Here is a 24,259-nt window from a genome sequence, read left to right as displayed (position 1 = left end):
GTCCCGATCAGGCGAGCACTGACTGATCGATACTTCGGCAAGCCTGACTACTGGGAGGAGAGAGCCAGAGTGTTCCGACCAAACGCAACACGTCGTCGCCAGCCTCTGCGCCACTCCACACTGCCCAAACTCGAGACAGGTGAACTTGAGCAACTCCAGAGGGAGGGAAGCTCTGCCTCCTTAGAAGCAGAGGGGAGGACTGCGCAGGCGCTGTGTTAAAGGCGCAGCGGGGCGGGGCGTTGGGGGGGTTGGCGGTGGAAAGACTGCCTCGCGCGTGCGCCTTGGAAATCCCCAGGCAGTTCTTCAAAGTAGAGAAATTGGGACGGGAATGGGGAGGGGGAAAAAAAAAAAAAAAAAGGCAGTGCATGCGCCCTGAGAACGCAGCGCCAACTCTCCTGCACGTCGCGGGTCGGAGGTAGGTTCCACGCGTGCGTAGTGCTCGCCTTAAACCAGTAATTTCGCATGCGTGAGGCCAGCGGTGTGCGCCTGCGCGATTCCTGGGGGCGCGTTGGCGGAACTCTAGTGCGCCTGCGCGAGTGTTTATTTCCTCGGTGACGGTACCTACAGGTAGTGGACCCAGCCTGCCTTTGTCATAGGCCTGGAGCTAGGTTGCTGTAAACCGAATGTGGGCCGTGACACATGAAGCCCCAGGTGGGGAAGGGGTGTGAGCCCTCGGGTGGAGCGTCGGCTTGGGGTACCTGAAGGACAGGGATTTGTAAGTAATAGGAGTTAACTCTGAGCATCGGTGTCGCGTTATGCCCCTCGCGTTAGGATCCAGCAAAGGTAAGTCACCGTGCTCAGCAGGGTTACATATAGCAAGCCCAAGGTCAGGGGGCAGGCAGGTGTTAGGGCCCCACCGACGGCCGGAACCCGAGACAGCGGGGTCCTTAGAAGGCCAGTTACCCATGGCGCCGCTAAACAAAGCTTTCTGGAAATATTTCCAAATCTCTCTGGAAAGTTTTATAAACCTCCCTAGAAAGCTCTTGTGTTTTTTTGCACAGCTTACGTGGAATAGTGCCACAATAAAATTGAAGAGATTTGAAAAGTAAGTGGGCAGCCTGCTCCCAGAAAGCCAGGTAGAGGCTCCTATTTTGGAAGCCACCCACGGGAGGCTTCTCATGACCGGCATACTGCTCTCAGGATGGCCATTTCGGGTCAGCCGGAGACGTTTGTGGGACCCTGGGGGGCTCTTAAATAAAGCCAACCCTCTGCGAAACCTGGTGAGATTCTCCAAGAAGCCGTTTCTCCCAGCCAGTTTAAAGTCTGTTGTGGCAATTGCTTTAGGTTCTTAAAGATAATGTAAGAGAATTCTGGGATGAGTATCCTGGCTTCCCAGGAGGCATTGTTTTGTAACCAGCAGAACCCACTTGGGCTGTTGACTACGAAAGGCCAGCTTACATAACGTGCTCCATCTGGATGGTGAATTTGCGAAGTCAGGACCTGAGGCCACGCAGTCTATTTTATGTAGCCGATACATGGCTCCTTTGTGTTAAATACAACCAACAAGAAACCTTTTATGAAGCTCGCATCGGGTTGATTTATAAAGCGGAGACAAAAGCCACTTGGAGAGGTTAGTTCAGACAACCTTTATCTGACCCCCGTACCTAGAGTATCGTTTCATCAACAAATGAGTATCGTTATCATCAACAAATAAGCCTTTTGTAAGAGACGCCAAGATACAGTCCACCGAGAGAAGCTATTTTGTGCAACCTGTACCTGACCTTCCCCTGAAAGCTGTCCCATGTCATGAAGCCAGTACACGTGGCACTTTGAAATGCCAGTTCACGAAGTCAGGACACAAGACCACTGGGGCTGTTTCTGTACCTGACACCTCCACCCTCACCTCCTTCAAAAAAAGACTTCTGTGACCAACAAGAGGTCTCTCCAGGCCGGTAACCTGACGAGTTTTAGGGAACTGACTTTAAAGTGACAATATAAGGCCACTCCAGCTTTTTCATAGGGCCTATAATTAGGGTGACCATCGGTCTCAGTTGGCCTGAATACCCCCAGGTTATGACTTGACCAGTCCTAAATGTTAAATACTTAAATAATATGAAATAAATGCTGAAATTTACGTACATATGAAAGAAAACTAACAGCACTCCCAGTAGTCAGCTTGTGAAATCTCTGCTTGCAGAAATGAAAGTTCCAAACAATGTAAGAACAAAGAACTTTGGAGAAAATGATGAGAATAAAAAGTATTACAAGAGAAAAATGTATCCTTCACCAAGCCAAAACCCAACCAAACAAAAAAGGCCTATATACAGCATCCTGGCTTGTAGGATATATTCTGTAGTTAACCCACCTGCACCTGACTGCAGAAGGCAGTTTATACAACCTCTGCTTATGCCTTTTTATGTGGAATTCTGGGGGGCCAATTAGAAGATGAGTCTACAGTGCCACTCTGAAAGACTCACACAGTTTATTCTTGACTCCTTCCTCTGGAAGGCTGTGTTTTGTTTTGTTTTGTTTTGTTTTTTTGTTTTAGAAAGAGAGAACCCATGAGTGGAGGAGAGGGGCAGAGGGAGAGAGAGAGAGAGAAAATCCCAAGCAGGCTCTATGTTCAGTGTAGAGCCCGACATGGGGCTGGATCCTGTGACGCTGGGATCATGACCTGAGCTGAAATCAAAAGTTGGCCATTCGGTGAACTGACCCACTCCGGCATCCCAGGAAGGCTGTATCGTATAACCTTTTATAAAAGGCAGTTCAGTGGGGAACTCTGGGAAGCCAGTCAATAAAGCCAGGCCAAGGCCGCAAGACTACTCTGACTGACACCTTCCTCTGGAAGACTGTTTTACTATTATCAAGAAGCCTTTTTTGTCAGACCAGTACATGGGGGGTGCTGGAAGTTTGATTTGTAAAGCCAGGACTTGAGGCCATTTGGAAAGGAGTTTCGTGTGGCCTGTACCTGCCTTCAGTGGAGGGCCGTATCCGGTGGCCTGTTGTGAGGGCTACTGACAGCCCACATGGGGCCACCTTCTCTGGACCATAGTTTCATACGGTCATCAAGAAGGGGTTTGACCCAGCCAGTGAAAGCCCTTTTCTGTAAGGCCATTTCACGTGGGAACAGGAGCTAACCGAGAGGGTTGATGGGTAGAACCTAACACTTTCCTGGTGCTCTAAAGAAACCACGGGAGATTGGTTGGTTTGTAAAACTAACACAAAGTGTGGGTTTCATCGGGCCCTCAGACAAGGCCCAGTATGTAAAGAAACCTGTTTATGAAACAGTTCACGGCTCTACTTTGGAATACTGTTTCCTGTAGTAGGATGTGGCTCCTCCCCCAAAGGCTGTTTGATTCGGCAACTATTTAAAAGGCTAACTAATGAAAGGGTCCGAGAAGCCAGTAGAATCAGGCTGTAGGATTCTTCAGAGAAATAATGACCGGTATGCCACATCACTGTGGAAAGTTGCTTCCACCCGCGAACACAAGGCCTTCTGGGAGACTAGTGGTTTTTTTTATTTTTTTTAACACTTTTAAGTAATCTCTACAGCCAGCGTAACACTTTTAAGTAATCTCTACAGCCAGGCTCAGATTTACAATCCCAACATCAAGAGCTGTGTGCTCCACCAACTGAGCCAGCCAGGCGCCCCAGGGAGGCTAGTGTTACAAGATCAGCCGTGAGGCCCTTTGGGAGGCCATTCAAGTGGCTATGACAGAGCCAGTCTGAAAAGTCATTTTGAAAACAAACTCGGAGCTATCCCGGAGCATCCACCTCTGGAAGACTCTGTCATACGGTGTCAACATAAGTGTCTCTGAAGACCGTTTGATAAAGCCATTCACCGAGGAGCTCTGGATTCGAAATTAATTACTAAGGTTATATTATGTGGCCAAGAGGAGACCTGTTTTGTACAGCCAACCTGAGGCCCTCTCCCAGAAGGCTGTTTGACATGGCCATTTACATGAGGCCCTCTCCAAGGCCAATTGGCAAAGTAACACATAGGCTGCCTGAGGAGGCAGGTTTGTGGAGACCAAACAAGACGGCCTTGGGAGACCACGTTGCAAAGCAGTGCAGGGAGGCCACCTTGGGAAGCATGTTGGCAAAGCAGCACACGAGGCCACCTGTAGAGGCTCACTTTGAAGGGCCTTTGTGAGCTCTCTGAGGGGGTGTTTTGTAAGGTCACCCCGAGAGGCCAGTTTACAAAGTCCGTAACCTGCATCCCAGGGAACTGGTTTATAGCCCATTTAAAATCCTCTGGGAAGCCGTTTTTTAAGGCCACTAAGAGACCGATTTACAAAGCGGGTACATAAGGACCCCTTTCGAAGCCATTTTCCTAGTCAGGCAAATAAGTGGTCTTCTGGGAGGTTTATTGCAGACCTTTGCGAGAAGCCAGGATATGAGGTCTCTGAGGTCTTCTGGCGCCCTGAGACTTCTCGAGGCTGCTTTAGAAGACATGTGAGTCACTCTTGAGGGGATGAGCCATGAAGCCACGCAGGGAGGCCAGTTGACGGGCACACATGCGGTTTTGTGTGTGGGTAGCGGGTAAGGCCGCATTGGAAGTTTGGGCCGTGAAGCTCTCCCAAGAAAGCTGTTAATGAGACCAACACAAGACATTTATGAATCTTCTAGGAGGCTAGAGATAGAAATCGTCCTGGTAGGCGAGGGCCGTGCCACTCGAGGCTCTCGGTGCCATCCTTCACTGGGCCGGCTGGAAGGCTATCCCTTGTGCACTGAGGACCGAGCTAGGATACAAAGATCCAAAAGCTGATGTAATCCTCACCCCTGAAGCTGAAAAGTGTTCTGGGTAGACACTGCCACTTACTGTGTAGTTTTGGACAAGTTGCTTACTCTCCCAGATCTTAACTTCATTCGTCTCTGTAAAACCTCACATCACGAGATTGTAAGTGATTATATTGTAGGATTATAACGTACAGAAACCACAGAGCATCGACACGGCACATAAGAAAGTCACTTCATTTTTCCCCTGGACTTTAGTTTCTTCATCAGCAAAAGAAGGTGGGGGTGTAGGGAAAATGATCATATACGTCCCTAGCCACTTGACAGTGTTGTGAGGGACAAATAAGATTAGAGGGAGGGGAAGGGTGGGAGAACCGTGAAATGGGCAGTGGTACGTTATTGCTGTTGCTTTAGGCTCAGGAAGAGGTTCTTCAAAAATAATGACACACAAGGAAGATCATCCGTTTTGCTTCTACGAAGTGATGGGATTTTCTCATCTGTTGAGTGGGAATAATAATTCCTTCATTACAGGGTTTTGTTGAGGGTTAAACAGCCCAGATTCCCAACTTCATCCTGTGCTGGCCGGAGACGGTGTGGCTCGGTTCCTTCACCCACGAGATCACGGAAGTCTGGGGGCCAGACTGCCTGAGTTTTAAATCTCTCGTGTCCCCTCTTCCTAGCCCAATGCGTGGGGCAAGTCACTTAACCACTTTAGCTTCCTTATCTGTGAAATGGGGACGATAATACTTTCTTCGAGTTTCTGTGAGAATTAAAAAGTGCTTAGGGCATCCTTGGCTTAGAGTAAACACTTTGTATATTTTCGGCTTCGTCGGATTGGGAAGTTTAAAGAGGTAACGATGTGTTACCGTCAGTGTTATGGGTGGTGTTAGTCATGAGTTGGTGAGAAATGAGTTAAAATGGGGCCCAGAGGTAGGGATGGGGCTGTCCAGCCTACCTGCAGGGACCACACCTCTAGCCTTCCTGTGTCTTCCCTTCCCTGTCTACTGCTGACTTCTTCATGCACGTTGGTGCTAAAAGAAACTGCTTTCTTCTCCCGTTCTTTTGTGTGAGTTCTTGTTGAGTCCCAGGGTGTCAGGGAAATGTGAATAGGGGTGTTTATTAGTTATCTAGTGCTGTATGACAATTAGTTTAGGCTTAGTTGCCTAAACCCACACATATTTATTATCTTAGATTCTTTGGGTCAAGAGCCTGTGGTGTGGCTTAGTGGGGTCCTCTGTGTCAGGATCTCATGAGGCTCGAGGTATGGTGTCCATCAGGACGAAGTTCTTGTCCAGAGGTTCAACTGGACAAGGATCTAAACCCCTGTGGTGGTTGGAACAATTCAGTTCTTGGAGGCTGTTGGATGGAGGGCCTCCGTTCCTAGCTTGCTGTTGGCTCTAAGCCGCCATCATCTGTTTGCCATGTGGACCTCTCCCAACTGGCCACGTGCTCATCAGTGCACACGAGCCAGGAAGGCAGTAGGGAGAGTCGGCTGGCAGTGGAGGTTAAACCTCATGTAACCCAATCAAGGGGCATCCCATCCATCACCTTTGCCATCTTAGGCGGGAAAAAAAAAAAAAAAAAAAAAGCCACACGTATCAAACTTACGCACTTGTTGGCTAGAAGCAAGTCATAACAGTTTTCTGTTGCTGCTGTAACAAATTACTGCAAACTTGGTGGTTTAAAACAGTACAAATGCATTATCTTACATCTTCATAAGATTAGACCTTCAACATGGGGCTGACGGCTAAAATCAAGGTCTTGGCAGGGCAGCATTCCTTTCTGGAAGCTCCAGGGGAGAATCCATTTCCTGGCCTTTTCCTGCTTCTAGAGGCCACCCACATTCCTTGGTTTGTGACCCCCCTCCCTCCATCTTCAAAGCCAGCAAAACTGCATCTCTCTGGCCCTTCTGTTATCACCTCTCCCTCTGACTCTGACTTTAGCCAGGAAAGATTATTTCAAGGACTCCTCTATAAAGTTGGACCCACCCACACAATGCAGGATAATCTTTCCATCTCAGGGTCCTTATTCATAACGGCATCTGCAAAGGCCATTCGAATTACAGGTCCTGCCCATGCTCCAGAGGAAGGAGTTAGATAAGGGTGTTAGTCACAGGAGGCAGGGATCACTGGGGAACGGTGGCTTTCTTCCCTTTATAGGAAGTGAGGCATCTGATAAGGCTTTATCAGTCTTCCTCCTTGCCTTTCACCATCCCCCAGGGGTGGGGGATATCAGTGACTCCTGTGGGTCAAGTAGGGTCCCTGACCAAAGAAGCCAACCCTGGCTGACAGAAGGAAGATGTTTTTTGGAGAGCCACTGGGACCACAGAAGGAATGGAAAGCTGGAGAATTGCCCTTTGAAAAGAGTAAGAATGAAAGGGGCTCCATAACCCAGGAATCCGGGACGATAACTGTGAGGCCCCTAGACCAGGCTGGCCCAGAAATGGCCGGTAGGAGACCGTGAAGCACCAGCCACCTCCAGTCCAGTCGATCTGCTCAAAGTTCACATTCAAGGGAGGCAGCTTAGAACCAGTCGCCTGGCTTTGCGCACACACCCACGGCCCGGCAACATCCCACCTGACCGACCTCAGCGGGGGAGATGAAACTCCTCAGAAGGAAATGGAGGAGTGTTGTTAAGAAAGAGGAAAGGATTCTGAGCCACAAAACTGAATACTCTGCCCTCTCTGTTTCCTCAGCAATAGAAGTTTCTGTGTCAGGGCAGCTACCCGTTGTGACCCGCATCATCAGCAGTTTAGCGGCTCAACACAATGCAAGTTCTTTTTGGCTCATGAGGCATTCCAGCATGGGTGTATGTGCCCAGTCCTGTGGCTGCTGTGGCTGTGTCATCCTCTAGGGCCTCAGAGTCCTTCACTTGCAGCCAGCGGGTAGGGAAAGCATGGAGAATCCTGTAGGGGGTGTATGCGGGCCAGGCCCGGGAGTGGCTGCATCACTTGCGTTCACATGAGCTGGCAGTCGTGGCCACGTCGCATGGCAGGGATGACCTGGAAATGTAGTCTGTGTGCCCAGGAAGAGGGTGAACAGGATTTTGGTGAGCTTAAAGCAAGGGTTTGTTTTCGTAAAGTTTTATTGGAACGCGGCCATGCCCATTTGTTCACATACTGCGAAAGGCTGCTTTCACGCTACAGTGGCCGAGTAGCGACAGCAGTGACCGCGTGGCCTGCCAGGCCTAAAACGTGTAACATCTGGCCTTTACGGAAAAAGTCTGCTGGCCCCTACCTAGCATAGAGCAGTCTCTGCAAAAAGCATGATGGTCCCTATTTCTTAGCATCGTGAGATAGACAGCGGATGGAACAGCTGTTAGTATACCCAGAGCGCAGTGGCACAGGTGACCAATCAGAGGTGAGCAATTACAAACCTGTGAGAACCTATTCACCTATTAGTGCTTACGCATTAGGACCGGCCTGCCGTCCGTATAGAAGAGCACCAACTATGATGTTTTTCCTTTCTGTGTAGGTTTTCTGTACTCCCAGGGTTCTTCCCGAGAAGTTAAGACCCCATTCCTTCAATAGCCTTAGTTGAGTGCCCACCGGGAGCCGGACTTTAGGGAAACGGAGAGAAATGAGGCACGTTCTTGCCTCGGAGGAGCTTGCCAGCTAGTCCTGGGGAGACAGACATGTAAGCCATCAGAGTGTTGGCAGGCTTCCCAGAAGGGATCATTTAAGGTGGGCCTCGAAGGTTGGATAGGAGTTTGCCAGAGAGGAGGGATGTTGGAGGCATTCCAGTTAAGGACAACATATGTTCCTGTCTGAATACACATTTATCCCATGCCCACGGTGAGACTGCTATCGTACCAGGCCCTGAATGTAGGGGTGACTCCAGACAGACGGGGGCCCTGCCCTCACAAGAGTTTACCCTTGGCAGAGAAGACCGTTGTAGAGTCATTCACGTGAGACGTGTGTCACAAAGGACACGTGTGGAAAGCCATGGGAACCTGTAAGGGAGATGTCTGCATGGTCTCTCTCTTTATAGAAAGTGACTTTATATTTTATTTTTATTATTTTTATCACTTTCTGATTTTTTAAAAATCTTTTAATATTTTATTTTCATCATGGTCCCCATCTCCTGTTTCCCCCATCCCTCCACACCCTTCCCCTCTGGTAACCATCAGTTTGTTCTATTTGAGAGTCTGTTTCTTGGTTTGTCTCCCTCTGTGTCTCATTTTTCCTTTGCTCATTTGCTTTGTTTCTTAAATTCCACATGAGTGAAATCCTATGGTGTTTGTCTTTCTCTGACTGATTTCGCTTAGCATAATACCCTCTAGTTCCATCCATGTTGTTGCAAATGGCAAGATTTCAATTTCTACGGCTGAGTAACATTCATTGAGTATGTATGTACCGCATCTTCCGTGTCCATTCATCAGTCGATGGACACCTGGAATCTTTCCTTAATTTGGCTATTGTAGATAACGTTGCTATAAACATAGGGGTGCATGTATCCCTTTGAATTAGTGTTTCTTTGTATTTTGGGGTAAATACCCAGTAGTGCAATTACGGGATCATAGGGTAGTTCTGCTTTTAACTTTTTGAGGAACCTCCGTACTGTTTTCCAGAGCACGAGTTTGCATTCCCACCAACGGTTCGCAAGGCTTCCTGTTTCTCCAGACCCTCACCAGCATCAGTTGTTTCTTGTGTTTTTGATTTAGCCATTCTGACAGGTGGGAGGCGGAATCTCCTTATGGTTTTGATTGGCATTTTCTAATGATGATTGACATTGAACATCTGTTCACGTGTCTTTGGCCATCTGGATGTCTTCTTTGGAGAAATGTCTGTTGATGTCTCCTGCCCATTTCTTAACTGGGTTTATTTGCTTTTTGAGTGTTGAGTTGCATCGGTTCTTTATATATTTTAGATACTAAGCCTTTATCGGATATGCCATTTGCAAATATCGTCTCCCATTCCGTAGATTGCCTATTAGTATATACATTAAAAATCTCAGTGGGCGACGTTTTCGCTACTGGATATCATCACAGCTCTAGCTCCCCCTCCCCAGTTTGATTTTATGAAAATCTACAAATGTATGTGTTTGGGCATGCGACACGCTGTTCTGCTCTAACTGTTCTTTCTTCCCGCAGCACCGTCGTCACGACCCGGCCGGCAGAGGGCCCCATGGCCGAGGGCGACCGGGAGCCCCTGGCGAGAGCCAGGACCCTCCAGGAGGCACTCAGGGCGCTCCTGCCCCCCACTAAAGAGGAGCTGATGCTGCAGCTTGGGGAGAGGGTGGAGCGCAGCGTGGTGCGGCTGCTGCGGGAAGCCGTCGAGCTGTTCTGCGGCGGCCGTGGGGGCGAGTGTCTGCGGGCCAGCGAGGCCATCCTGGACTACTCCTGGGAGAAACTCAACACCGGCCCGTGGCGCGACGTGCACAGAGACTGGCGCCGCGTGTACGCCTTCGGCTGCCTCCTGAAGGCCGTGTGTCTGTGCGAGGAGCCCGGGGACGCCGGCGCCGCGGCCGCAGCCCTGAGAGTCTGCGACATGGGCCTGCTGATGGGGGCGGCCATCCTCGGGGACATCCTCACTAAAGTCGCAGCCGTCCTGCAGGCGCACCTCCCCTCGGGAAAGAGGCCCGCCCCGGGCCCGGCCCAGGAGCAGCCCCACGAGAAGGTATCTGGGTGGGATTGCCGCCTGCCACACCTCAGGTGCCCCGCCGGTCCTGTTTTTCTAGATGGAAGGAGTCCGCTCTCCCTGGGGGGTGAGGCCTCGCGGCATGAAAATAGCGTCTGCGTGGATTCGGAAGGGGAGGCGCTTGGCGTGATTTCCGATCCCGCCCCCCCCCCCCCCCCCCCCCCCCCGCGTCTACATAAGCAGTGCCCTTTCAGGAGAGCGGGAGGTGGACGCGCTGTGGCTCCACAGAGCAGCAGCCCGGAGGGACGCATGGGCCCACGCCTTCCAGCTTGCTCTTGGTCAGGCCCTGGACGCGTCACCCCTTTCCTGGCTGCCTTGCTCTCCGTGCCACCGCGTTTGGGCCATGTGCTACATCCAGCCATCTCCCGTTCCTGTGACTGCTGGGTGCCGCCCCCAGGGTCCCGGCATGTGGCCTTCCCAGTGTTTAGCGCATGAGGACTGCCCTGCAGGGCGGAGGCCAGGCTTCGGGTCCCAGCGCTGACACGCGGACCTCACTTACCATACCTCTAGGCGTGTGGGAAAATGCTCGGCCTCACCTGTGGTTAAAAAAAAGGCAAGAACAGCGAGGTAACGATGTCTGGCCGTGAAATTGACAAAGGAGGGTTTATGCAATACCGGTGCCACGGAGGATGCCAGGGGGCCAAGGGCAGGGTGCGTGGGTTGACCTTTCAGAGGGCAGGGCAGACATGCAGACCACGGGGGGCAGATGCCAGTGTCCTTTGACCCGGGAGTTTCACTGTTCACTGCCCTTTCCCACGCCAAGTCTGTCCCAAAGGAACACAGAGGTGGCCCCGTGCCCAGGGTGGGGCTCACGGTGCGGGTGGTGGTGGGCAGTGCGTGTAGCCGAGGGGGTGAGAGCTCAGGTCTGGAGTCGGCCTGCCGGGCCACGTTCCCACCAGCTGCCCACCGCCTGTGAGTCGGGCAGGTGTCTTGACTCCTCTCTGCCCCCTGCGTTCCCATGCCTGTAAGGGGGTGGGGTTTGCTCGGCAGCTTTACGGCACCAGCGGTGGCCTAGATGTGCCAGGCGCCGAGGGCATGATACGTACAGAAGGGCCTGTTCTCCTAGAGTCTGGGTTACAGAGAGGCTGTTACAGAATGTGTTCTCCGTGCGGGGTGGGGGAAAGGTGGGGGAGGCAGCTCGGCTCACGGTGCTCAGGGAGGTGCCTCTGACGAGGGCGTGAGAGGAAATGAGAGCGGAGGGTATAACAAGGATGGTGAGCACGAGGCCGCGTGCACGGCCTGCGGGTGAGACTGGCAGTCATCACTGCCGCGGGGTCAGAGCTGGCGCACACATGTGCAGTGGGGTGGGGCGGCGGGAGCTGACGCACGCGCATACAGCAGAGGGGGCGGGGTCAGAGCTGGTGCACAGACGTGCAGTGGGGTGGGGCAGAGGGGGGGCAGAGCTGACGCACGCGCGCGTGCAGCAGAGGGGGCGGGGTCAGAGCTGGCGCACACACGTGCAGCAGTGGGGGCAGAGGGAGCGGACGCTCCTGCCAGCGATCCTGGGCACTTCACGTGTGACACCTAGTCTCCCGGTCATGTAACAGAGGAGGAACCTGAGGCCCCAAGACACTAACTTGCTCAGGTCACTCAGTTGGGAGGTGGCTGGGAAATTCCGGCACAGCCCCTCAGAAGACATCGCGGGGACTGAGTGGCAACGTGGAAACGTGGCTCATTCGTCCTGCATATTCCTGCCGGTGGGTCAACGGTCCTCTCCTCACGAGTGACAGGATGGGAGAGGAATGCATAGTAATGACAGAGTACTTTAACATCAGACGGCATTTGGGGTCGTAACGTCTCCTCTGCGGAGTTTCTGTGAAAGCCTCACGTTCCTTTTACAATCAAATAGATGCTTTATCTACTCTTTCTTTTTTAATATTTATTTATTTTTGTGAGAGAGAGAGCGTGCAAGCAGGAGAGGGGCAGAGAGAGAGGGAGGAAAAAATCCCAAGTGGAGCCTAACACGGGGCTCGAACTCACAAAACCGTGAGATCATGACCGGAGCCAAAACCAAGAGTCGGACGCTTAACCAACCGAGCCACCCAGCCGCCCTGAACAGACGCTTTAAGTGATGTGGTAGGAAAGGGCCAGGAGTACCAGGAGCAGCAGCAGTGACAATGACAGTAGATGTTAGCTGTTCCCATTCGTGACAGCCGAGCTAGCCTGCCGGGGACGGACGCACGTTCCCGGCGGATGGCCCCGAATGTTAACTTTGCTGCACGTGCTGCTATTTTGTTTTGCTTTTAAACAGAAAGCGAGGCACGACCGTGTTTGGATTCCAGACGTGAGGTCTGAGAGAACGGTGCCCCGGCTCCGCTGCCCATCCCTCCAGCACTTCCGGAAGCATTTTCTGGTTCCGGGGAGGCCTGTGATCCTGGAAGGCGTGGCCGACCAGTGGCCGTGCATGAAGAAGTGGAGGTGGGTGGCTGTGAGGCCCGGGAGCCTCCTCGGCCCATTTCAGGACCCGGCTTCCACCTCTCTTCCTCCCCCGGGAAATGCAGCCTCGCACACGCTTCCCGACCGGTCCCTGCGTGGGCTGCTGAGGTTAAACAAGGTGGCGCTGCTCCAAGTTCACGCCAGAGGTCGTAAGATCCGTGGCGTCCTCAGCTCACTTGCGCAAAGCAGGTGTTTTAGCGAGTGCTCGCGTGGCGGTGCCGCGTTAAGTCTGTTCGTGGCATTTTGCAGGATCTGAGCAATCCCGTGGGCCTTCTCGGGGGCCTTGCGGCTTCAGAGCAGAAGCAAGAGCCTAAGACACGTCCCCTTCTCTCCTGGCGGGGCTCTTGGGCTCGTTCCCTCCTCACATCTGCATCTGGTCTCCCACCCCGGATTCATGGTTGTAAGAGCGGCTCAGGCTGCTGGACAGTGGCCGTAACGCCTATGGGAAGGAGCAGGGGTCTGTGAGGCCGGGTGGCCGGGTCACCTGTGTCTGGGGGTCCGTGGAGGGGGCGGTTTCCGCCGAGGCTGTGGGAGGAGCTCTGCCGCAGGGGTGTTTTACCGGATTGAGCACGGGCCAGGTTTGCTCCCTCTCTGTCCGCCCTGGTTCCCGTGGGACAGGTACTGTCATCGCCCCGGTTTACAAATGGGGGCCAAGGGCTTAGAGAGGTTAAGTAACGTGCCAGAGGTCCTGGGCAGTTCAGGACCGCAGGCCTGTCTGCGCCCCCGCTGCACTCTGTGCCATTGGCTCCAAGGAGGTTTCCCAGCTTAGAGACGAGGTGAGCAGAGAGAGAACTGGGAGTTCCTGGCCAGCAGGGAGATAGAACCGCCCAGCAAGAGCTTTGGCAGGCCAGCCTCACTGGATCTCTCTGCAAAGCTCCGTGGTGCCAGTGGGCATGTCACCCCACGTGTCTGCACCCGAGCGCCCTCGCCAGTGCGGTGGGGGTGACAGCCTCTCCCCCAGAGGTTCCGTGAAGACAAAAGGAAACCTGTGTGAAGCACACTTAGCGGAGGGCCCGGCGAGGCTCAGTGCACAGGTGATGGTGACCGTACACGTCTGTCTCCCAGCTTGGAGTACATCCAGGACGTCGCCGGCTGCCGGACTGTCCCGGTGGAGGTTGGTTCCAGATACACTGACGAGGAGTGGTCCCAGACGCTCATGACGGTCAACGAGTTCATCAGCAAGTACATCAGGGATGAGGTATGTCCCCGCGCCTCCTTTCCCGTGGGGCTCACAGCAGGGAGGACGCGTGACATTCGGGCACTTCAGGGCAACCTTTTGGAGGCATCCGTCTCTCAGAGCCTGTGGTCAGAAGGTGGGTGGGCCAGAGCGAGGGGGGCAGGCTGCCGGGCGGGCACAACGCGACTCATTTCAAGTCTTTAATTTTGGGCGGAACGATTTGGTGGTTTTTTAGGGTATTTGTAAGGTTTTGTAGCCATCACCAGCGTCTCATTCCAGAACATCTCATCACTCCCAAAGAAACCCGGTAGCCATCAACAGTCATTTCCCTTCGGCCCTCCCACCCCGTCCTCAGACGGCCACTAGCCTGCTTCCTGTTTCTGTGGGTCTCCCAATTCTGGACATTTCATAGAAATGGAATCGTATCAAACGTGGGCGTCTGCGGCCGCTTCCGCTCGGCAGAGTGCCGTCTGGGTTCGTCCACGCCGTGGCCCGCCGTCAGTCCCTCGTCCCTGGCTGTGCCCAGTACCCTTCTGTTGCATGGAGATCCCACATTACGTTCCGGTATCGGCTGACAGCCGTTCGGGTTGCACACACTTTGGCTGGCGTGGAAAACGCCGCCGTGAGTGCTCACGTACAAGTGTTCGTCTCTCCCGGGTGTGTGCCAGAGGCGGGACCGCTGGGTTCTGTGGTGACTCCGTGTTTAACTGTTCTTGAGGAACTGTCAGGCTGTTCTCAGAAGCAGTGGTGCCGTTTTACCTTCTCAGATAAGGGCAGTGGTGGTTTCCCCTTCCCACACCCAAGACAGCCCCGGGCCCGGGCCCTGTGAGTTCTGACCTGGTTTCGTCGTGGGTCCGCTGCAGCCACAGGGCCCGGGTGGTGACCGTGCTGGCTGACGGTCTCTCCCGTTGTACGCTGTTCTACATCGTAACTGTGAGCTCCCGAGGGCCCCCTAGATCTCCCCGCACCCTGCACCATCACCCTTCCTTCCCCCATCGCTTCTCTTCTGGCCTCCTCTGCCGGTGCCTGGTGCGGTTCTCCGGGGCACGGCCTCGTCCCGCTGTGTTCACAGACCTCTTCCATGCCCGTGTCCCCCGCCTTCCACACCCACCCCCACTGCGTCCCTTGTCGCCCAGAGGCCTGGAGAAGGGAACCGGGCACGAGAGCACGCGATGCTGCTCTGCCCCTGTGCTCGCAGGAGTGAACCCCCTTTCCGGTCCCCTTTTCCGCGAAGAAGCCCCGAGCCCAGAGCGGAGCGCAGAACCGGAGGTGCGGTTTGCCAGGGGGCGGGCAGGTTGTGCTTCGGGTTGAGGCGGGAGAGCGTTAACTCCAGCACCGTCTTGCCGGCTCTGTGGCCCAGGCTGGTTGCCGAACCTCTCGATCATCAGTGCCCTGACTTTGGGATTCATTGGAGGTTGCCGACGCCTACTTCACAGGGTCGTTTGTGAGAGTTAAACGTGGCAAAGCTGTAAGCGCCCGGTTAACCGAAGTTAGTGTCTCTGGGCCAGAGTATCCATGGCAGGAGAGACCACATCACATCCGGCCGTGCCCACCTCGTAGCCCTGGTCTGGCATGTTGTAGCTTCCATAGTTGTAAGGAAGACAAGGGAATGAGGGAGAGGGTTGGAAGCACAGAGGTTCTCCAGGGATTCTAGAGAGGAGCCTTCGTGTCCTTCAACACAGTTTGAGCCCCAGAGCCCGTTAGACCCAGGCTGACTTCCGCTCTGGCTGTGTTGGGGGGGGGAGGCCAGCCTCGCGCGAGCTCTGCCCCCACTGGCCCTTCCAGAGCCCTAGACAGGAAGCCCTTCCTCCCAGGAAGCCCCTGAGCCTTGTGGAGCCCAGTGTGGAAAGCACAGATCTTTTCATCCATCTGCTGGCGGAAATTCTCACAAGATGATCATCCCCAGGGCAGGCCAGCGTGTAGGAAGCGGGCACTGACAGTTTTGCCAGGAAGACAACCTGGGATTCACTTTTGGGAAAATAACCTGGCAGGAGCAACTGGAATTTAGAATGCTCATGCCCCTTGACTCGGTTGTTCTGCTTTTGGGAGAACATAAACATAAGGAAGGCCCAGAATGTTAGAGTGTTTGTGGAAATGCCGGGAAAACACCCTGAATGTCCCACCAGCAGGGGATGGTTGAGTTCATAATGATCTGTCCCGTCTATGAAACATGGACCCATCCAAAGAATGAGGCACGTATGTCTGTGCTCACCTGAAGAGATACTCGTGATGTTATCATTAAATGAAAAATTTTCCAAAGTAATACATATAGTGTAGTTCCGTTTTTATTTATGAAAAAGCCTCCTGTATGTGCAGCCTCTTCATTTTCAGGGAGGAAGCTGAGTCCTGGAGCAGCCCCTACAGAGGCAGCCCCGGATCGGAGTCTCCCCCAGGCCCAGCCTGGCCCCACAGGGAGAGCGTCCCATTCGCCCCCAGGTCAGAGAGGGGACCAAGCAGGATAGAGCCGAGGGTCCTCGCCAGGTGGCTGTCTGGGGCCGGGTGCACCCTGGTGCCGAGAGGCCACTAACGGCAACACCTGGAGGGTGTCCCTTACGACTAACCAGGCTTCTGTGTCACTTCTGGTTTTTCTCTTGCGGCTCAGCCGAGGGACGTCGGGTACCTGGCTCAGCACCAGCTCTTTGACCAGGTAGGTCTGACGCCCTCTCCTCTTGTCTTTTCCACTCTCCCTTTGTCCCACCTCCCTTCCTGAGCTCTGAGCCCAGAAGGCAGGAAAGGGCCTGACAGCCTCATCACCCCCCCCCCCCCCCCCCCCACTGGTGAGCAAGGAGAACCTTGTGTGGCACCTGTGTCCTCCTGCAGCGGGCGGAGAGCAGACAAAGCTGCCAGGTGGCCAGTGAGAGCCTGGGCCTGCCGACCCCAGGGCCCCAAGACCCCGGTAGGGGGAGGAGGTGGCCCCAGCGGGTGGAGCCAGAAGTCTGAGCCGGTGTGGTCACACCTGAGGAATGGGTCTTGGGGAGCCAAGTGCGGGTGGCAGGCTCTGACCCAACCCACAAAGAGTGGGTCGCTGCCTTCTTTGATGAGGGTTCTCTGGGTGGTCCCAGCACCGTCCTTACCCAGTGTCAGCTGTCTGTTCACGAGGCCGTCGCCCCGAGCTGGGCCCATGTGTGCCCAGCCGGGCCCGGGTTCGGCTCCTGTGGGTCCCCAGTGCTGGTTGGCCAGATCGAAGACCCTCAGGACAGACTGGCCGAAGACTGAGTATGGAGGGGGTCTCGGGCCGGCGGAGAGGAAGAGCAGGGCCCGGCCAGGCCGGAGGCAGGACGTTCCAGTGAGAGGCGCTCCTGCACCGAGACTCGGGCTGCACCCTGGAGCGGGCCCCAAGTGCCGGCCGCGGCCGCCTGCCTCGGAGGGTTCATTCCGAAGAGCAGAGCAAGAAGGTAGTGAGGGAGGCTGGGGCCCAGCGGGGAGAGCCTTGAAGGCCAGATCAAGAACCCGGACCTATCTGCAAGGCAGCGGGGGCCCCTGGGAGGTTTCTGAGCAGGAGGGGTCCCAGTGAGAGGAGGTACTCCGGGGAGATCTGTCAGGAGAGCCAGGGCAGCCGTGAGGGAGAGTGCCCGGGGGTAGAGGTCCTGCACCAGCTCTTTCTCTCCTTCACCAGTCGGCCCTAAGAAGGGGGCGTCACAGGCTGGCCCCACCAGCCTCCCAGGAGCTGGCAGAAACGCTCTCAGCCCCCACCTGGCGGTGTGCCCCCCACACGCCTGTCACCCAGCGCCCTGGGTGCAGGGCTCGCTCACGAAGCCACCGTGGGAACTTGGGGGCCCGCCGGCCGGGGGGAAGCGAGAAAGGATGTGCCCTGACACGGAGGGACCTTAGCTCTGGTGGGAACAGGAAGAAAGGGCCCAGAAGATTCACAGCGATTTGTGGGTGGTAAGACCGTGAGTAGTTTTCCCTTTTTTTCTCCGCAGTTTGCAAAGTGTCTATAATGAGGATGTATGGTCATCATCGTGACAAAAAATAGACTTTATTTTTAAATGGAGGCACAATAAGGGAACAAAGAGAAGTGGAATCCGATTGTGTTCCATACTTTCAAAACTGCCTAGTGAGGCTGGAACCATCTGAAGGCTCATCCTGGGGAAATGATTGAACAGTTTGGACAGGTGTCAGGTGCCAACGGCCGGGGGCTGGACGCAGGTGGCTGGGCAGGGTTGAGGGAAAAGGCGCGGTCGAGGAAAACTCGAATTGAGACCCCGGCGACTGGTGAGCTTTGGTGGGGCTCGGGCACCACGGTGCCGCTGGGCTGGGGCTGCTCTCACTGCCTGTCCCGCCGGGGGATCCGGGCCCTGTGGGGGCTGTGCCAGCCGCCAGGAGCCTGTGCGCCCGAAATGAAAGAGGCCGGAGCAGGTGGGGGCTAGGTGGGCTGGGGTCTCTTGCCCGGGTCTCCCGAATTAGGACTTGTAGACCCTGCCTCCTGTCCTCTGTTGCTTAATGAAGGAAAGGGGAGCCCAACCGTACGGTCCCCAGAGACCTGACCTCAGTCACACCTTCCAGGGGGGACCTGAGAAGCCACAGGTAAACTTGGCTCCTTGTCCTGGAGCAGCCATTTTCCATTTTACTGGAACAAGAGGAAGCAGTTTTAGAAGCAGAAGGTGGGGGTGCCAGTGGCTCAGTCCGTTGAACCTCTGACTCTTTTGTTGTTTAATTCTTTTTTAACATTGATTTTTGAGAGACAGAGTGAGAGTGGGGGAGGGGCAGAGAGACAGGGAGACACGGAATCCGAACCGGGCTCCAGGCTCCGAGCTGTCGGCACCGAGCCTGACGCAGGGCTCGAATTGACAAACCGTGAGATCATGACCTGAGCCACCCAGGCATCCTAAGCCTCTGACTCTTGATTTCAAACTCATGTTGTGATCCCAGGGTCATGGGATCAAGCCCCGAGTTGTGCTCCACACTGAGCATGGAATCTGCTTGAGCTTCTCTCTCTCTCTCTCTCTCTCTCTCTCTCTCCCTCTCCCTACCCTCCCCCCCCACACACATACTTTCAAATAAAAAAAAAGTTAAAAAAAAAAAAAGTAGAAGGCAGAGTGTCCGATTGCTTTTAAGATAAACCTTGAGGATATTTTGCCTTTTGGAGGGCCACCCGGCTCTTCATCTTGGGTCCCCAGAGATGTGTTTTTACCCCTGCCGTCCAGAGTGCTGCCTGGCGGGTCCCTGCACTGCTTTCTGGGGCCTTCTCTGCCTTCACGGAGCTCAGTGGCTCCCACCCAAAACCTCTTGCGCAAAAACCTCTTCCTTTTCTCCCAGGGGCCCCATGTTGTAGATTTTGGCCACCATGCCAGGCCTCCCTTTAATTATCAGGTCACATCCTGGGAGCCTTCCTTTCTCTTGGGGGGTCTCTGAGTCCAGTGGCTCTGATTACACCATTCAGTCAACCAGTCCTATTTCAGAAATCCTGATAATGTCGTCAGGGGCCAGTCAGCTTGTCAGCATTCCGCAGGCCCAGGGCCTGGCACGATCCCAGCGGGAAGCAGCTGTGTGGTGTGATGGCCTGGTGGCAGAGGAGCAGGAGGTCCCCAGAGGCCTTGGGGATCTCCTCCCATCCCCCCCACCCCTCTGGCCGACAGGACAGGGGGCCTCAGAACAGTGGACACAGCAGCCTGTCTGTATTTCTTCCTAGGCTGCTGCGGGGAGAGCATTCCAGCCATTCCGAAGGACGGATGGCTTCTTAGCAGCCCGAACTTGGAGGGGCTGCTACTGAAAGAATGGCCGAAAGCCGGCCTGCAGCTGCCCCTTTGACCAGGGAGGTGTTACTCGGGAAATACCCGAAGAAAGTAGCAGAGGGGTCCCCCTTGTCCCCCTTTAGGGACCAGACTTGAGTTTCTGTTGAATTTCCCAAAGCCTCGGAGCCGTTTGCCCCCGCGGTAGGTGATCTTCGAGGTGATCTTCCCGACCTCAGCCTCCGTGAGGCCCCCGGCCCGTCCGCACAAAGGAGCACTGCTCAAGCTCACTGCCGGCTGGGTCGGAGCCTAAACACCCTGAAGACCGGCCCGTCCCCAGTCACTGTCGCAATGATTTTATCTTGACCTCACCAGCAGCCCTGCACAGGGCCCCCTTTCCCCACACCCTCACCACCACTGGGCCGCATCCCTGGCCCAGTGTGCTCGTTTGATTAGTGGGAGACCGTGGCATCAGTGACGTTTCATTCAGATTTCTTCCCTAATGGGAATGAACTCTTCCTTATGTCTAATTCATCTCTGTGTGATATCTGGGTTTTGCCCTTTGATTATTTGTGGAGTCACGTATTGGGGTCCTTGTTATTTTTCCTTTTTATTTTGTACGAGCTCTCTACACTAACCCTCATTCACCACACTTCAAAAGTTTCCCATGTCAGCGGTCTTCATGTCAATTAACGTATTTAAAATGTATGTCTTGTGATTGCTTTATCATTAGGCAATTTTGGAAAATCTTCCTCTGCGGAGATGTGATAAATCCTCAACCCCATTTTCTTTTTTGTTTTTCTTTAACTTGATTTTCAAAAAGAGTGCATTCTTTAGAAAATTACAAGTTGGTTGGCTTGTTTATGTACTTATTATTTTAATGTTTTTATTATTTTTTGAGAGAGCGTGCATGCACGTGTGAGGGGCGGAGAGAGAGGGAGACAGAATCTGAAGCAGGCTCCAGCCTCCACACTGTTAAGCGCAGAGCCCCGATGGAAGGTTCAACTCGTGAACCAGGAGATCATGACCTGAGCCAAAGTCGGATGCTTAACCAACTGAGCCACGAGACACCCCTATTTTTTTTTTACGTTTGTTTATTTTGAGAGAGAGAGAGAATCCCAAGCAGGCTCCATGCTGTCAGCACAGAGCCTGATGTGGGGCTCGAACCCACGAACCCGTGAGATCGTGACCTGAGCCAGAATCAAGGGTCGGACGCTTAACCGACTGAGCCACCCAGGCGCCCCAAGCTGGGTTAAGTGCAGAGCAGTGCTATCAGGCTTTTCAAACAGAAAACGAAGATGCCTATGACAGGAACAAATCTGAAAATAAAATGATAACTCTTCCCTAATTAAGCTATTAATTTTTTTAGTTGGTTTTTAAGTCCCCATCCCGTGAAACGTGGACACAGGCGTGTTAGCGCCGAACCAGGCAGTGTGCGTTTGGCCCGTCGACTTCTGGGCCCGTGTGTCCCCGGGCCTGGACTCGGCCTCCCACGTCTGCTCTGACACCCACAGATCCCGGAGCTGAAGCGGGACATCAGCATCCCCGACTACTGTTGCCTGGGTGACGGGGACGAAGAAGAGATCACCATTAACGCCTGGTTTGGTCCCCAAGGAACCGTCTCTCCCCTCCATCAGGACCCTCAGCAGAACTTCCTGGTCCAGGTTAGAGTCGCTCCAGAGCATTGGCTTTCTGCCTCTTCCCGGCCCCGCCCCGCACGGGCTGGCCACGCTGTGGGTGTCTAAATGCCCAGAGAGGGATGTGGCAAAAATGAACCGGAGAGATGGCACCAGGCCCCCCGTGGGACCCTCCCTCCGGATGGGGCTGTTTCCACATGCGGTTCCCTGACCAGGAAGGACCCCCTGGGGTCCTGGCCGCATCACCTGGGCAGAGCGGGGCTGGGCGTCATCTCGGGAGGGATCGAGTGCCTTCCCCCTGCCTGCCCTCCGTCAGAACCAGGGTGGTCTCCCTGCGAGCACCTCTGTCCACATGAGAGGCTTCCCGGCCACTGGATGGTGTGTCCGGAGACCCAGACAGAGGAGCATGTGTGTTTCTTGCCAAAGGAGAGGCATCTGTTGTGGAACCACCTGATTTTTTCTAGGCGGGTAGGTTTAACAAATAACATTCTCCTGGCCCAGAGGCTCTGCCCGGAGATGCTAGAGAGGCTGGGATCCGGGGCCCAGAAGCCGGACTGCTTGGCATCCACGCCAGCCCTGTCACCTGTCAGCTGGGCGAACCTGGGCCACTTGGCTTGCCTCTCTGTGCCTCAGTTTCCCTATCTGTGAAAAGGGGTGACGCTGAACCGCCGTGGAGGGTTGTGGGGAATTCAACAAGAGAACACACCTGGAGCAGCTGGAGGGTGGCTGCCGCGGGCCGGTGCTTAGTTATCGTCGCCTACGGTCACAGAGTTACTGATTCGTGATCTGTTTGGAGGCTCAACATATGCCTGGCCTGGAGCGTGCGTGGGAGGGCTGGGGCAGTCTGGGCGCAGGGAACGGCGCGCGGAAAGGCGTGGAGAGGTTCGGGAGGCTGGGGGGTTCGGGGACCTGTGGTCAGTGGGGGCGGCAGCTGACTGACGAGGCACTGGCTCGCAGGTGACGGGGAGGAAGTACATCCGGCTGTATTCGCCGCAGGAGTCAGAGGCTTTATATCCACACGACACGCATCTTCTTCACAACACGAGCCAGGTGGGTACGCAGGGACCCCGGGCGACGCTGCAGCTTCCCCCCTCCCTGCCCTGTCTCTGGAGACCTGGCAAGTGTTTTCTTCAGGTTGACGTGGAGAACCCCGACTTGGAGAAGTTCCCCAAGTTTGCCGAGGCCCCGTTCCTGTCCTGCATCCTGTCTCCCGGAGAGATCCTGTTCATCCCGGTTAAATACTGGCATTATGTGCGGGCTCTGGACTTGAGCTTCTCCGTCAGTTTCTGGTGGTCGTAGCCAGGGCGGAAGGGTCTGAGATGCCAACGGCAGTCACGGATTCACGCGTTCCCTGCCCCACGCCCGGCCGGGGGCTGGGTCCCGGCATCTAGAGAGAAGCCAGACCCGCCTGTGCCAAAGCCCTCGCCGGGCGCCGGGCTGCGTGCCAGGCGGACGCAGGGCCCGGCAAGGCGCACGTTCCGGCCAGGGATGCGCGGCAGAGGCCGGCAGGCGGGATCCCAGAAGGACGCTCTGCATGGAGACCGTGGGCCTCCTAAAGCCGGATGCGGGTGGGACGCGGGCAGGCAGTGTGGGCAGCGGTAGAGGGTGGGCTCTGAGGTCGGCTGCCTGGATTCAAACCCAGCCCCGTGGCTTAACCACGGCGTCAGATTTGGGGCGGAAACCTCGTGGGTGGGTCTCCATCTGGGAAACGGCAGCCCGAGCCCCCACCACAGAGAATTCCAGGGACGGTGCTGGCGCAGGGCCCCTGTGGGTCCGTGAACGCTCGCTGCTAATAATCATCAGGATTGCCACCTACTTGTTCGTCGTGACTGCGCCACGGCCCACGGACTGGAGAGGCGGTGCAGGTCACAGGGGAGGGTCCTCTTTGGCTGGCTCAGCTCAGACGGGTTTCGGTTGTCGTTAACGGAGGCCTGACCTGCCTGCAGGGAGGTGCCTGCCTCTCCTAGCCTGCCGAATTTTCAACGTACACCCTCCCGGTAGCCAGTTCCCCAGTCGAGAAACAGCCATCCGCGGCCCCTGGCGGCCCCCCTCCTGCCCCTCGGTCTCATTCGTTCCTGTCCCGCAGAGAGCCTTCCGCCCGGGGGGCCAGCTCCGCGTCCCTGCAGCATCGGGGCCCTCAGGCTCAGAGGCCCCAGGGAAGATTCGGGCAGGCCCGGGACCCACGAGTTCCTGGAGCCGGAGCCTGGCCGCCCGGGTTGGGGCTAACACACACCACAGGTGACCGAGAGGGACAGGGAAGCGTCGGTGGGCAGCCGGAACGCTAGCCGCTCGCGTCCTCTGCCACCAGGCCAGGGCATCGGAGCTTCATCACGTAGGTCCGGGGGCTCGAGTTGAGCGGGACCCCGTCAGAATATGCACGGAGCAGGGGAGGTGTTGGCGGGCAGGGGGTCGGGCACACGCGGACTCCTGCAGGAGGGGGTGTACGGTCGGGGTGCAGCACTGGGCACGGAGGGCAGAGGTGAAGACGAGCTATTTAGGAAGTGAAATCGAGGGCTCTGTGGGGACTGCTTGTTCCCCTGTCTGGCGTTAACAGTTTTTTGCCAAATTCTGCAGATGAATTAATACCAAATGGCAAAGGTATCGAGGCATAAACTAGGGCTGCCACCGTGTCTGGCTCACTGGCTGTCCGTGAGGAACGGCGGGGGCTTGACCGCATCACTGACACCCCTCCCCACCCGAAGGGCGGCCGTGTGGCTCCAGCGCCTTACCCATGACGGCCGACCGGCCCCCCGCTTCTGCTCCAAGCCACTGTTGACGAGCAGAGGCCCGTCTGTAACGTAGGGATTCTGAAGTTAGGGACGAGGACTTGGGCGTTAAAACACGGTACGGACGCCCGGCCACCTGCAGCAGACGTCCCTCGTCTGGTGGCAAGATAAAACCTTCGCGTGCTCTCCGGGCAAGGCTCCCGGGCTGCCGGCAGCACCAGCTAGGCTAGCAGAGGGCTGCTTCAGCCCCGAGGAACGTGGGCGAAGGTCCACTGGGAATAAGAGTGCTCACCGGC

At 55.3% G+C, this 24,259-nt stretch overlaps 1 protein-coding gene across 5 annotated transcripts; it reads left to right on the top strand.

Annotated features, from left to right (window-relative positions):
• Nucleotides 1-20: 20 nt before the first annotated feature.
• KDM8 (lysine demethylase 8) lies at nt 21-23,052 on the top strand. 5 transcript variants are annotated; one of them, XM_045461812.1, is made up of 9 exons: nt 21-139; nt 9,769-10,294; nt 11,863-12,012; nt 12,567-12,733; nt 13,817-13,949; nt 16,531-16,575; nt 21,115-21,264; nt 22,195-22,287; nt 22,372-23,052. In XM_045461812.1, exons 2-9 carry the CDS (start codon nt 9,803-9,805, stop codon nt 22,534-22,536), a joined length of 1,395 nt encoding a protein of 464 aa, XP_045317768.1. In that variant the 5' UTR covers nt 21-139; nt 9,769-9,802; the 3' UTR covers nt 22,537-23,052. The 5 variants fall into 5 exon arrangements, with proteins under 5 accessions (XP_045317768.1, XP_045317771.1, XP_045317770.1 ...); XM_045461813.1 differs by lacking the exon at nt 21-139 and adding an exon at nt 472-567; XM_045461811.1 differs by lacking the exon at nt 21-139 and adding an exon at nt 476-783.
• Nucleotides 23,053-24,259: the final 1,207 nt, after the last annotated feature.

The sequence above is a fragment of the Leopardus geoffroyi genome, chromosome E3 (assembly GCF_018350155.1).
Source record: "Leopardus geoffroyi isolate Oge1 chromosome E3, O.geoffroyi_Oge1_pat1.0, whole genome shotgun sequence".
NCBI classification, from domain to species: Eukaryota; Metazoa; Chordata; class Mammalia; order Carnivora; family Felidae; genus Leopardus; species Leopardus geoffroyi.
This window is presented reverse-complemented; position numbering and strand designations above follow the sequence as displayed.

What these genes read in the sequence shown, in the direction of transcription:
- KDM8 (XM_045461812.1), top strand. Translation starts at nt 9,803, where the DNA reads ATGGCCGAGGGCGACCGGGAGCCCCTGGCGAGAGCCAGGACCCTCCAG. An exon ending in AGGAGCAGCCCCACGAGAAG is followed by an intron (nt 10,295 to 11,862) that starts GTATCTGGGTGG and finishes GTCATGTAACAG; the next exon opens with AGGAGGAACCTGAGGCCCCA. An exon ending in TTCTTCACAACACGAGCCAG is followed by an intron (nt 22,288 to 22,371) that starts GTGGGTACGCAG and finishes TGTTTTCTTCAG; the next exon opens with GTTGACGTGGAGAACCCCGA.